We start from the raw sequence: 15,888 nt of genomic DNA on the forward strand, positions 1-15,888 counted from the left end.
TCAATAACACACGTTCAGGATACCTTATCTGTGACACTAAGATACCATTCAGAGGTCTCTTACAGCTGTACATGCATCTAGTATACAACATGTCGCAATCATCCCGAAACGTGTACACATATCAATCTGTGCAACCATGCATCGCTCCTACGCCAATTTTACAGTGTGCGTATATCAGTCATACATCGCTCTTACAGTGTAAGTATATCAGTCATACATCTCTCTTACAGTGTACGCATATCAGTAATACACCACTCTAACAGGTAACGTATATCAGTTATACATCACTCTTACAGTGTGCGTATATCAGTCATACATCACTCTTACAGTGTACATATATCAATCATACATTGCTCTTACAGTGTACGTATATCTGTCATACATTCCTCTTACAGTGTCCGTATATCAGTCATACATTGCTCTTACAGTGTCCGTATATCAGTCATACATTGCTCTTACAGTGTGCGTATATCAGTCATACATCGCTCTTACAGTGTACGTATATCATTCATACATTGCTCTTACAGTGAACGTATATCAGTCATATATCACTCTTACAGTGTACGTATATCAGTTATACATCGCTACGTATATCAGTCATACATCACTCTTACAGTGTACGTATATCAGTCATATATCACTCTTACAGTGTACGTATATCAGTTATACATCGCTACGTATAATAGTCATACATCACTCTTACAGTGTACGTATATAAGTCATACAGCACTCTTACAGTGTACATATATCAGTCATACATCCCTCTTACAGTGTACGAATATCAGCCATACATCGCTCTTACAGTGTACGTACATCAGTCATACATCGCTCTTACAGTGTACGAATATCAGTCATACATCGCTCTTACAGTGTACATATATCAGCCATACATCACTCTTACAGTGTACGTATGTCAGTTAACATCACTCTTACAGTGTACGTATATCAGTCATATATCACTCTTACAGTGTACGCATATCAGTCATACTTGCTCTTACAGTGTACGTATGTCAGTTAACATCACTCTTACAGTGTACATATATCAGTCATACATCACTCTTACAGTGTCCGTATATCAGTCATACATCTCTCTTACAGTGTACGAATATCAGTAATACATCGCTCTTACAGTGTACGTATATCAGTTATATATCACTCTTACAGTGTACATATATCAGTCATACATCGCTTTACAGTGTACGTATATCAGCCATACATCACTCTTACAGTGTGCGTATATCACTTATGCATCGCTCTTACAGTGTACGTATATCAGTCATACATTGCTCTTACAGTGTACGTATATCAGCCATACATCTCTCTTACAGTGTACGTATGTCAGTTAACATCACTCTTACAGTGTACGTATATCAGTCATATATCACTCTTACAGTGTACGCATATCAGTCATACTTGCTCTTACAGTGTACGTATGTCAGTTAACATCACTCTTACAGTGTACATATATCAGTCATACATCACTCTTACAGTGTCCGTATATCAGTCATACATCTCTCTTACAGTGTACGAATATCAGTAATACATCGCTCTTACAGTGTACGTATATCAGTCATACTTGCCCTTACAGTGTACGTATGTCAGTTAACATCACTCTTACAGTGTACGTATATCAGTCATACATCACTCTTACAGTGTCCTTATATCAGTCATACATCACTCTTACAGTGTCCGTATATCAGTCATACTTCTCTCTTACAGCGTCCGTATATCAGTCATACTTCTCTCTTACAGTGTACGCATATCAGCAATACATCGCTTTTACAGTGTACGTACACAGTCATATCACACTCTTACAGTGTACATATATCAGTCATACATCGCTCTTACAGTGTACATATATCAGCCATACATCACTCTTACAGTGTACGTATATCAGTTATACATCGCTCTTACAGTGTGCGTATATCAGTTATATATCACTCTTACAGTGTATATATATCAGTCATACATCACTCTTACAGTTTACGTATATCAGTTATACATCGCTCTTACAGTGTGCGTATATCAGTCATACATCACTCTTAAAGTGTTCGTATATCAGTTACAGTTACTTACACGTGACGTACGGGGCTACTTACACGTGACACAGAGGGCTACTTACAAGTGACACATCGGGATATGTACACATGAAACAGGGGGCTACTTACACGTTACGTAGGGGCTACTTAAACGTGACAGAGGGGGCTACTTACATGTGACACAGCAGTATACGTACACATGACACAGGGGGCTACATACATGACACAGGGGGCTACTTACACGTGACAAAGGAGGTTACTTACATGTGACACAGGGGGCTACTTACACGTGACGTAGGGGGCTACTTACACTTGACACAGGAGGCTACTTACACGTGACGTAGGGGTAACATGTGACACGGAGGCTACTTACACGTGACACAAAGGGCTACTTACACGTGACACAGGGGGCTACTTTCATGTGACACAGCGGCATACGTACACATGACACAGGGGGCTACATACATGGCACAGGGGGCTACTTACACGTGACAAAGGAGGTTACTTACGTGTGACACAGGGGGCTACTTACACGTGACGTAGGGAACTACGTACACGTGACACAGGAGGCTACTTACACGTGACGTAGGGGGTAACACGTAACAAATGGCTACTTACACGTGACACAGGGGGCTACTTACACGTGACACAGGGGGCTACTTCCGCATGACACAAGGGGCTACTTACACGTGACACAGGGGGCTACTTACATTTGACACAGGGGGCTCTTTACACGTGACACAGGGGGCTACTTAAACATGACACAGGGGGCTACTTAAACATGAGACAAGGGGCTACTTACATTTGACACAGGGGGCTACTTACACGTGACACAAGGGGCTACTTACATTTGACACAGGGGGCTACTTACACATGACACAGGGGACTACTTAAACATGACACAGGGGGCTACTTACACGTGACACAGGGGGCTACTTAAATTTGACACAGGGGGCTACTTACACGTGACACAGGGGCTACTTACATGTGACACAGGGGGCTACTTACATTTGACACAGGGGGCTACTTACACGTGACACAGGGGGCTACTTAAACATGACACAAGGGGCTACTTGCACGTGACACAGGGGGCTACTTACACGTGACACAGGGGGCTACTTACACGTGACACAGGGGGCTACTTACATTTGACACAGGGGGCTACTTACACGTGACACAGGGGGCTACTTAAACATGACACAAGGGGCTACTTACACGTGACACAGGGGCTACTTACACGTGACGCAGAGGGCTCCTTACACGTGACACAAGGTGCTACTTACACGTGACACAGATGGTGCTACTTACATGTAACTAAGGGCTACTTACACGTGACACAGGGGTTACTTACACGTGACACAGGATGCTACTTACACGTGACACAGAGGGTGCTACTTACACGTGACACAGGGCTACTTACACATGACACATGTCTACTTACACGTGACACAGGGGCTACTTACACGTTACGCAGAGGGCTACTTACCCATTGGACAGTCCACCTCCCAGACATGATTGCACCTCCGCGTCAGCTGGTCCCAGTGGTGTCCGAAGGGGCAGGAGCGATAGAGACCCCTCACCTCACCCCCAGGGCCATAGTAACACTGCAGGTACTTGTCACAGGCCGTAGGGTGGTAGCGGTACCCCACCCCACTCGCGTTGAAGACCTCGTTGCAGAGCCCAACTGAACACAAGAACATAACAATCCTAGATCAAAGGGGGACTGATGCCACTCAAGCAGCACATCTATTATTATTATTATTACCTGTCGCTACCTTCGCTCGTCTAATTAAACATATATAATAACCAACTTCCATATCTGTGTAATGAGGATAAAGAGAGCAACATGTTATTACTCTTTTTTTGTAATTAGGGTAACGAGTTATTATTCCTCTGTAATCCGTTATTATTACGAGTTATTATTTCTGTGTTATAAAGGTAATGAGTTATTATTCTTCTGTAGTCTGGGTAACGTGTTATTATTTGTGTGTAATTAGGGTAATATATTACAATTTCTGTGTAATTAAGGTAACGAGTTATTATGTCTGTATAAAACGGGTAACTAATTACAATTTCTGTGTAATAAGGGTAACTAGTTTGTGTAATTAGGGTAACGAGTAATTATTTCTCTGTAATTAGAGTAATGGGTTATCATTTCTGTGTAATTAGAGCAACATGTTAATTTTTCTGTGTAATTACGATAACTTGTTATTTTTTCTGTGTAATTACGATAACTTATTATTTCTGTAGAATTAGGTTAACAATTTATTATGTCTGTGTAATAAGGTTCACGAGTTATTATTTCTGTGTAATTAGAGCAACATGTTATTATTTCTGTATAATTCGGGTAACTAATTATAATGTCTGTGTAATTGAGGTAGAGAATTATCATTTCTGTGTACTTACGTAAACAATTTATTATTTCTGTGTAATTAGAGCAACGTTTTTTCTGTGTAATTAGGGTAACGAGTTATTATTTCTCTGTAGTAAGGGTAACGAGTTATTATTTCTCTGTAGTTAGGGTAACGAGTTATTATTTCTCTGTAGTTAGGTTAACGAGTTATTATTTCTTTGTAGTTAAGTTAACGAGTTATTATTTCTGTGATATAAGGGGGCCTGTGTGTGTTCATACCTTACCTTGTGATATAGGACATGCCGGGACGGAGCAGTTGGCCACTTTAATTTCAAACGATCTTCCGAAACACGGTGATCCATTTGCAGCTGGTCGAGGGTTATCACAGCGTCGGTCCCTCCTCTCTGTGCCACTCACCAACCCGCCACACGACGCAGAGCAGCTATCTCTGGTCCAGTTGCCCCAGACGCTCCAGCCGCCATTTACTGTACCTAGAACACATGGCAGTCATGAGTACCTAGAACACATGGCAGTCATGAGTACCTAGAACACATGGCAGTCATCAGTACCTAGAACACATGGCAGTCATGAGTACCTAGAACACATGGCAGTCATCAGTACCTAGAACACATGGCAGTCATGAGTACCTAGAACACATGGTAGTCATGAGTACCTAGAACACATGGCAGTCATGAGTACCTAGAACACATGGCAGTCATCAGTACCTAGAACACATGGCAGTCATCAGTACCTAGAACACATGGCAGTCATCAGTACCTAGAACACATGGCAGTCATGAGTACCTAGAACACATGGTAGTCATGAGTACCTAGAACACATGGTAGTCATGAGTACCTAGAACACATGGCAGTCATCAGTACCTAGAACACATGGCAGTCATCAGTACCTAGAACACATGGCAGTCATCAGTACCTAGAACACATGGCAGTCATGAGTACCTAGAACACATGGTAGTCATGAGTACCTAGAACACATGGTAGTCATGAGTACCTAGAACACATGGTAGTCATGAGTACCTAGAACACATGGCAGTCATGAGTACCTAGAACACATGGTAGTCATGAGTACCTAGAACACATGGTAGTCATGAGTACCTAGAACACATGGCAGTCATCAGTACCTAGAACACATGGCAGTCATCAGTACCTAGAACACATGGCAGTCATGAGTACCTAGAACACATGGTAGTCATGAGTACCTAGAACACATGGCAGTCATGAGTACCTAGAACACATGGCAGTCATCAGTACCTAGAACACATGGCAGTCATCAGTACCTAGAACACATGGCAGTCATCAGTACCTAGAACACATGGCAGTCATCAGTACCTAGAACACATGGCAGTCATCAGTACCTAGAACACATGGCAGTCATCAGTACCTAGAACACATGGCAGTCATGAGGATGTCACTGTGAGGTGGTGCAGTAGAGGATGTCACTGTGAGGTGTTGGAGTAGAGGATGTTACTGTGATGTGTTGGAGTAGAGGATGTCACTGTGAGGTGTTGGAGTAGAGGATGTCACTGTGAGGTGGTGCAGTAGAGGATGTCACTTTGAGGTGGTGCAGTAGAGGATGTCACTGTGAGGTGTTGGAGTAGAGGATGTCACTGTGAGGTGTTGGAGTAGAGGATGTCACTGTGAGGTGGTGCAGTAGAGGATGTCACTTTGAGGTGGTGCAGTAGAGGATGTCACTGTGAAGTGGTGCAGTAGAGGATGTCACTGTGATGTGTTGGAGTAGAGGATGTCACTGTGATGTGATGCTGTAGATGATGTCACTGTGAGGTGTTGGAGTAGAGGATGTCGTTGTGAGATGTTGGAGTAGAGGATGTTGTTGTTACAGGTTGATGACTATTCCATATTAACGGGTACCCATTCCATTGCATAAATACTCACCATTGCATGACGGCGGTATCGGACAGGTATACTGTCTTTGTTCAAAGCCGATTCCGTTGCAACCGGTTGTTCTGCATGTTCTTCTGCGACTCTGTGACATATTTGTGTCTGTGCAGCTTCCTGTGCACTGCGGTATCCATGCCAACCACGGTCCCCATTCTCCTCCAACACCTGAAACAGAATATTTCCCCGTGTTCTGTAGTTGTGGCGCATACTTTACATATTGTTTGTTTGCACAATATATTTATAAAGCAATATGACGGTGGCATGTAGAAAATCAAGTCTGGACCAGATAAACCAGGTATTCATATACTCACACGCAAAAGAAAGTCGAGTATGCACAGTATACATGTTATTAATTTTCAACAGTAAAGACAAGAAATACTAATAGGGCAATATTGACAAAAATCTGACTGAAGACAGTTTAATGGATTAAAAGGCAGATGACATAATTGTTTTTTTCAAATGTGAAGGGCTTACACAGTTTCGGGTCAATACCTAAAATGTCAGTCAATACCTGGAGTGACCACCATTAGCATTGATCACTGCCACACATCTCCGTTACATTGACTGGATCAGACGTTTTTTTAAGGCCCTAGCCAGGGATCCTCCTGCACACATCCAGAGCAGCTGTGTGTAGTTCATCGGCAGTTGTGAGGACTGGGCGCAGATTGTGCAGGCGCCTTTGAACCTCACATCAGGGCTGAGGGCTGGCCACGGTAGAACACGGATGTTGTGTTGTTGCAGAAAGGCCTTGGTAGCTCTGGCAACATGAGGACGAGCGTTGTCATGTTGGAAAAAGTGTTGTTGATGTTGTGCAAAAAATGGAACGACGTGGGGTCTGATCACTTGGTCGATATACCGCTGAGCAGTGACGCCGTGTCCCCGACCTTGACCAACATTCAGAAAGCACATGGGTCCAAGTCTCGCATTAAGTCTAATCCCTGCCCATATCATGACGCTAGGTCCATCCCATGGATCCCTCTCCACAACGTTTCTGTCAGCGAAACGATCACCTCGACGCCGTCTGCATGGGAGACACAAAAGCGACTACCATCAGAGAAGATGACACGCCTCCACTCACGATGACGCCAATTGTGATGACCATGTGCCCACTGAAGTCGTGCTTTTCGACGCTGTGGTTGGAGAACAGGACGACGTGCTGGTCGGCGACGTCTGAGGTTGCTGGAACGGAGACGTCGTATCACAGTGTTCCTATGATCTGTCGAGCACTTTCACTTGCAGTTAGGAACGGATGTCGCTGGTGTTGACGGGTAATCTGCCGATCTTGTCGAGGTGTGGGGACCCTAGAAGGACCGCTCCGAGGAAGGTCATCTGTGGTCTGTGTAGCATTGTATCGATGCAGGAGACGGTAAATTGTGGTTATGTTAACTTTAAAATGACGGGCAACATCTTGGACAGACTCTCCAGCTTCCAAACGTCCGATAGCCTGGTTTCTCTGAATTTGAGTAGGCGTGGCATTGTTGACCAAGGAGTGGTAGGTCCAAGAATCGGCCACAGTTTTATACCCACTACAGTTCGTGACAGTTCGTGCATTTTCGATTTCGCGAGAAATGGGTGCATGATACCCACATATTAATTGAAATGGTGCGTTTTGGCGATTTTATTTTTATGTTGCGTTTTTACTCGGGGCTTCCAAAATGCAACAAAAAATATCGATAACGCCACCAGGCTTCACTACATGCTAAAACTCGTATCATTTTATAGTTGCGTGTTTGTTACTTATTTGCTTAAAACCACTTGCGTTTCTTTTGCGTGTGAGTATATTATAAGCAATGCCCGACACCGTCAGATTACGACAACGCACAGTGAACGACAAACACGTGACGCTGCTGGGTACCTCTGCTAACGAGACCTGTACTGGCCTCGCAAAACCGTTCCAGTGAATCACATATAATATCCAGTTGCCCTACAATCACGCGTACCTGGTGGTGGTACTACAATCAAAAATATCTGGTGGTGGAACAACAATCACTCATACCTGGTGGTGGTACATAAATCACTCATACCTGGTGGTGGAACAATCACCCGTACCTGGTGGTGGAACAACAATCACACGTACCCGATGGTGGAACAATCACCCGTACCTGGTGGTACAACAATCACTCATACCTGGTGGTGGAATAACAATCACACATACCTGATGGTGGTACAACAATCACTCATACCTGGTGGTGGTACAACAATCACACATTCCTGATGGTGGTACTACAATCACACATACCTGGTGGTGGTACTACAATCACACATACCTGGTGGTGGAACAACAATAACACATACCTGGTGGTGGTACTACAATCACACATACCTGGTGGTGGAACAACAATCACACATACCTGGTGGTGGTACATAAGTCACTCATAACTGGTGGTGGTACATAAATCACTCATACCTGGTGGTGGAACAATCACCCGTACCTGGTGGTACAACAATCACACATACCTGATGGTGGTACTACAATCACTCATACCTGGTGGTGGTACAACAATCACACATACCTGATGGTGGTACTACAATCACACATACCTGGTGGTGGTACTACAATCACTCATACCTGGTGGTGGTACAACAATCACACATACCTGATGGTGGTACAACAATCACACGCACCTGGTGGTTGCACTACAATCACACATACCCGATGGTGGCACAACAATAACACGTACCTGGTGGTGGAACAACAATCACACATACCTGATGGTGGTACAACAATCACACGTACCTGGTGGTGGTACATAAATCACTCATACCTGGTGGTGGAACAATCACCCGTACCTGGTGGTACAACAATCACACGTACCTGGTGGTGGAACAACAATCACTCATACCTGGTGGTGGTACAACAATCACACATACCTGGTGGTGGAACAACAATCACACATACCTGGTTGTGGTACAACAATCACACATACCTGGTGGTGGTACTACAATCACACATACCTGGTGGTGGAACAACAATCACACATACCTGGTGGTGGTACATAAATCACACGTACCTGGTGGTGGTACAACAGTCACTCATACCTGGTGGTTGAACAACAATCACACATACCTGGTGGTGGTACAACAGTCACTCATACCTGGTGGTGGTACAACAATCACTCATACCTGGTGGTGGTACATAAATCACACGTACCTGGTGGTGGTACAACAATCACACATTCCTGGTGGGGGTACTACAACAATCACACATACCTGGTGGTGGTACTACAACAATCAAACGTACCTGATGGTGGTACAACAATCACACGTATCTGGTGGTGGAACAACAATCACACGTACCAGGTGGTGGTACAACAATCACTCATACCTGGTGGTGGAACAATCACCCGTACCTGGTGGTACAACAATCACTCATACCTGGTGGTGGTACTACAATAATACATACCTGATGGTGGTACAACAATCACACATACCTGGTGGTGGTACAACAATCACACGTACCTGGTGGTACAACAATCACTCATACCTGGTGGTGGTCCTACAATAATACATACCTGATGGTGGAACAACAATGACACATACCCGATGGCGGTACAATCACCCGTACATTGTGGTACAACAATAACACATACCTGGTGGTGGTACAATGACCCGTACATGGTGGTACAACAATCACACGCACCTGGTGGTGGAACAACAATCACACCCACCTGGTGGTGGTACAACAATCACACATACCTAGTGGTGGAACAATAATCACACGCACCTGGTGGTGGTACAACAATCACACGCACCTGATGGTGGAACAACAATCACACATACCTAGTGGTGGAACAACAATCACACCCACCTGGTGGTGGTACAACAATCACACGCACCAGATGGTGGAACAACAATCACAACATACCTGGTGGTGGTACTACAATCACACATACCTGGTGGTGGAACAACAATCACACGTACCTGGTGGTTGTACAACAATCACACGTACCTGATAGTGGTACATAAATCACTCATACCTGGTGGTGGAACAATCACCCGTACCTGGTGGTGGTACAACAATCACTCATACCTGGTGGTGGAACAACAATCACACATACCCGATGGTGGAACAATCACACGAACCTGGTGGTACAACAATCACTCATACCTGGTGGTGGAACAACAATCACACATACCTGGTGGTGGAACAACAATCACACAAACCCGATGGTGGAACAATCACACGAACCTGGTGGTGGAACAATCACTCATACCTGGTGGTGGAACAACAATCACTCATACCTGGTGGTGGTACAACAATCACTCATACCTGGTGGTGGAACAACAATCACACATACCTGGTGGTGGAACAACAATCACACAAACCCGATGGTGGAACAATCACACGAACCTGGTGGTGGAACAATCACTCATACCTGGTGGTGGAACAACAATCACTCATACCTGGTGGTGGTACAACAATCACTCATACCTGGTGGTGGAACAACAATCACACATACCTGGTGGTGGTACAACAATCACCCGTACCTGGTGGTGGTACAACAATCACTCATACCTGGTGGTGGAACAACAATCACACATACCTGATGGTGGTACTACAATCACACATACCTAGTGGTGGAACAATAATCACACGCACCTGGTGGTGGTACAACAATCACACGCACCTGATGGTGGAACAACAATCACACATACCTAGTGGTGGAACAACAATCACACCCACCTGGTGGTGGTACAACAATCACACGCACCTGATGGTGGAACAACAATCACAACATACCTGGTGGTGGTACTACAATCACACATACCTGGTGGTGGAACAACAATCACACGTACCTGGTGGTTGTACAACAATCACACGTACCTTATAGTGGTACATAAATCACTCATACCTGGTGGTGGAACAATCACCCGTACCTGGTGGTGGAACAACAATCACACATACCTGATGGTGGAACAATCACACGAACCTGGTGGTACAACAATCACTCATACCTGGTGGTGGAACAACAATCACACATACCTGGTGGTGGTACAACAATCACTCATACCTGGTGGTGGAACAACAATCACACATACCTGGTGGTGGTACAACAATCACCCGTACCTGGTGGTGGTACAACAATCACTCATACCTGGTGGTGGCACTACAATCACACATACCTGGAGGTGGAACAACAATCACACAAACCTGATGGTGGTACAACAATCACACATACTTGGTGGTGGTACTACAATCACACATACTTGGTGGTGGTACAACAATCACACATACCTGGTGGTGGTACAACAATCACACGTACCAGGTGGTGGTACAACAGTCACTCATACCTGGTGGTGGTACAACAATCACTCATACCTGGTGGTGGTACAACAATCACACGTACCTGGTGGTGGTACAACAATCACACGTACCTGGTGGTGGTACAACAGTCACTCATACCTGGTGGTGGTACAACAATCACTCATACCTGGTGGTGGTACATAAATCACACGTACCTGGTGGTGGTACAACAATCACACATTCCTGGTGGGGGTACTACAACAATCACACATACCTGGTGGTGGTACTAAAAAAATCAAACGTACCTGATGGTGGTACAACAATCACACGTATCTGGTGGTGGAACAACAATCACACGTACCAGGTGGTGGTACAACAATCACTCATTCCTGGTGGTGGAACAATCACCCGTACCTGGTGGTACAACAATCACTCATACCTGGTGGTGGTACTACAATAATACATACCTGATGGTGGTACAACAATCACACATACCTGGTGGTGGTACTACAATCACACATACCTGGTGGTGGTACAACAATCACACGTACCTGGTGGTAAAACAATCACTCATACCTGGTGGTGGTCCTACAATAATACATACCTGATGGTGGTACAACAATCACACATACCTGGTGGTGGAACAACAATCACACATACCCGATGGCGGTACAATCACCCGTACATTGTGGTACAACAATAACACATACCTGGTGGTGGTACAATGACCCGTACATGGTGGTACAACAATCACACGCACCTGGTGGTGGAACAACAATCACACCCACCTGGTGGTGGTACAACAATCACACATACCTAGTGGTGGAACAATAATCACACGCACCTGGTGGTGGTACAACAATCACACCCACCTGATGGTGGAACAACAATCACACATACCTAGTGGTGGAACAACAATCACACCCACCTGGTGGTGGTACAACAATCATACGCACCTGATGGTGGAACAACAATCACAACATACCTGGTGGTGGTACTACAACAATCACACGCACCTAATGGTGGTACTACAATCACACATACCTGGTGGTGGAACAACAATCACACGTACCTGGTGGTTGTACAACAATCACACGTACCTGATAGTGGTACATAAATCACTCATACCTGGTGGTGGAACAATCACCCGTACCTGGTGGTGGAACAACAATCACACATACCCGATGGTGGAACAATCACACGAACCTGGTGGTACAACAATCACTCATACCTGGTGGTGGTACAACAATCACACATACCTGGTGGTGGTACAACAATCACTCATACCTGGTGGTGGAACAATCACCCGTACCTGGTGGTACAACAATCACTCATACCTGGTGGTGGAACAACAATCACACATACCTGATGGTGGTACAACAATCACACATACCTGGTGGTACAAAAATCACTCATACCTGGTGGTGGAACAACAATCACACATACCTGATGGTGGTACAACAATCACACATACCTGGAGGTGGAACAACAATCACACATACCTGGTGGTGGTACTACAATCACACATACCTGGTGGTGGAACAACAATCACACATACCTGGTGGTGGAACAATATCCCGTACCTGGTGGTGGTACAACAATCACACACACCTGGTGGTGGAACAATCACTCACACGTACCTGGTGGTGGTACAACAATCACACATACCTGGTGGTGGAACAATCACCCGTACCTGGTGGGACAACAATAACACATACCTGATGGTGGTACAACAATCACACGCACCTGGTGGTTGCACTACAATCACACATACCCGATGGTGGCACAACAATAACACGTACCTGGTGGTGGAACAACAATCACACATACCTGATGGTGGTACAACAATCACACGTACCTGGTGGTGGAACAACAATCACTCATAACTGGTGGTGGTACGTAAATCACACACACCTGGTGGTGGTACAACAATCACACATACCTTGTGTTACAACAATCACACGTACCTGATGGTGGTACTACAATCACACATACCTGGTGGTGGTACAACAATCACACGTACCTGGTTGTGGTACAACAGTCACTCATATCTGGTGGTGGTACAACAATCACTCATACCTGGTGGTGGTACAACAATCACACATTCCTGGTGGGGGTACTACAACAATCACACATACCTGGTGGTGCTACTACAACAATCAAACGTACCTGATGGTGGTACAACAATCACACGTATCTGGTGGTGCAACAACAATCACACGTACCTGGTGGTGGTACAACAATCACTCATACCTGGTGGTGGAACAATCACCCGTACCTGGTGGTACAACAATCACTCATACCTGGTGGTGGTACTACAATAATACATACCTGATGGTGGTACAACAATCACACATACCTGGTTGTGGAACAACAATCACATATACCCGATGGTGGTACAATCACCCGCACATGGTGGTACAACAATAACACATACCTGGTGGTGGTACAATGACCCGTACATGGTGGTACAACAATCACACACACCTGGTGGTGGAACAACAATCACACCCACCTGGTGGTGGTACAACAATCACACATACCTAGTGGTGGAACAATAATCACAAGCACCTGGTGGTGGTACAACAATCACACCCACCTGGTGGTGGTACAACAATCACACGTACCTGGTGGTGGTAGAATCACACGTACCTGGTGGTGGAACAACAATCACACATACCTGATTGTGGTACAACAATCACACGTACCTGGTGGTGGAACAACAATCACTCATAACTGGTGGTGGTACGTAAATCAAACACACCTGGTGGTGGTACAACAATCACCACATACCTTGTGGTACAACACTCACTCATACCTGGTGGTGGTACTACAATCACACATACCTGGTGGAGGTACAACAATCACACATACCTGATGGTGGTACAACAGTCACTCATACCTGGTGGTGGTACAACAATCACTCATACCTGGTGGTGGTACATAAATCACACGTACCTGGTGGTGGTACAACAATCACACATTCCTGGTGGGGGTACTACAACAATCACACATACCTGGTGGTGCTACTACAACAATCAAACGTACCTGATGGTGGTACAACAATCACACGTATCTGGTGGTGGAACAACAATCACACGTACCAGGTGGTGGTACAACAATCACTCATACCTGGTGGTGGAACAATCACCCGTACCTGGTGGTACAACAATCACTCATACCTGGTGGTGGTACTACAATAATACATACCTGATGGTGGTACAACAATCACACATACCTGGTGGTGGAACAACAATCACACATACCCGATGGTGGTACAATCACCCGTACATGGTGGTACAACAATAATACATACCTGGTGGTGGTACAATGACCCGTACATGACGGAAGAACAATCACAAGCACCTGGTGGTGGAACAACAATCACACCCACCTGGTGGTGGTACAACAATCACATGCACCTGGTGGTGGTACAATCACACCCACCTGGTGGTGGAACAACAATCACACGCACCTGGTGGTGGAACAATAATCACTCGCACCTGGTGGTGGTACTACAATCACACGTACCTGGTAGTGGAACAACAATCACACGTACCTGGCAGTGGTACTACTATAACACGTACCTGGTGGTACATCAATCACACGTACCTGGTTGTACAACAATAACACGTACCTGGTGGTACAACAATCACACGTACCTGGTGGTACAACAATCACACGTACCTGGCAGTGGTACTACTATAACACGTACCTGGTGGTACAACAATTACACGTACCTGGTGGTACTACAATGACACGTACCTGGTGGTGGTACAACACTCATACATACCTGGTGGTACAACAATCACACGCACCTGGTGGTACGACAATCACACGTACCTGGCAGTGGTATTACTATAACACGTACCTGGTGGTACATCAATCACACGTACCTGGCAGTGGTATAACTATAACATGTACCTGGTGGTACATCAATCACACGTACCTGGCAGTTGTATTACTATAACACGTACCTGGTGGTACAACAATCACACATACCTGGTGGTACGTCAATCACACGTACCTGGCACTGGTATTACTATAACACGTACCTGGACACTGGTTAAGGGTGCATGTGGCAACTCTCTGGTCATTGGAGTTCCCTGTGCAGGGCTGGGTCAGACACTCTCGGGTCCTGTTCTCTACACCAGGAACCGCCCCTCCACACGTGGCTGAACAGTGGCGTCTCCAGATGGACCATTCTCCCCAACCTGCACCTACAGCTGGTGCAACAATCATTGTTCCTGAGGTTACAACAACCACATGTTTGTATGTTTGTTTGTTCTTTAACGTCGCACACAGCAATATTCCAGCTATATGACAGCCGTC

The 15,888-nt window shown here is 45.2% G+C and overlaps 1 protein-coding gene across 7 annotated transcripts in view; it reads right to left on the reverse strand.

Moving 5' to 3' along the window:
* LOC139466796 (SCO-spondin-like) overlaps positions 1 to 15,888 on the reverse strand; it is an 85,336-nt gene that overhangs the window by 6,378 nt on the left and 63,070 nt on the right. For 5 of the 7 annotated variants that reach the window (XM_071248489.1, XM_071248490.1, XM_071248488.1 and 2 more), the window contains 4 exons: positions 15,612 to 15,782; positions 6,306 to 6,476; positions 4,677 to 4,883; positions 3,526 to 3,723 (listed from right to left, as the gene is read on the reverse strand). In XM_071248489.1, coding sequence (XP_071104590.1) covers positions 3,526 to 3,723; positions 4,677 to 4,883; positions 6,306 to 6,476; positions 15,612 to 15,782 — 747 coding nt within the window. The remainder of the gene's footprint in view (positions 1 to 3,525; positions 3,724 to 4,676; positions 4,884 to 6,305; positions 6,477 to 15,611; positions 15,783 to 15,888) is intronic. The other 2 variants (XM_071248487.1, XM_071248491.1) reach the window with 2 other exon arrangements.

This window comes from Haliotis cracherodii, unplaced genomic scaffold (genome assembly GCF_022045235.1).
Source record: "Haliotis cracherodii isolate W230 unplaced genomic scaffold, xgHalCrac1.p SCAF_19, whole genome shotgun sequence".
In the NCBI taxonomy this organism is placed as follows: domain Eukaryota; kingdom Metazoa; phylum Mollusca; class Gastropoda; order Lepetellida; family Haliotidae; genus Haliotis; species Haliotis cracherodii.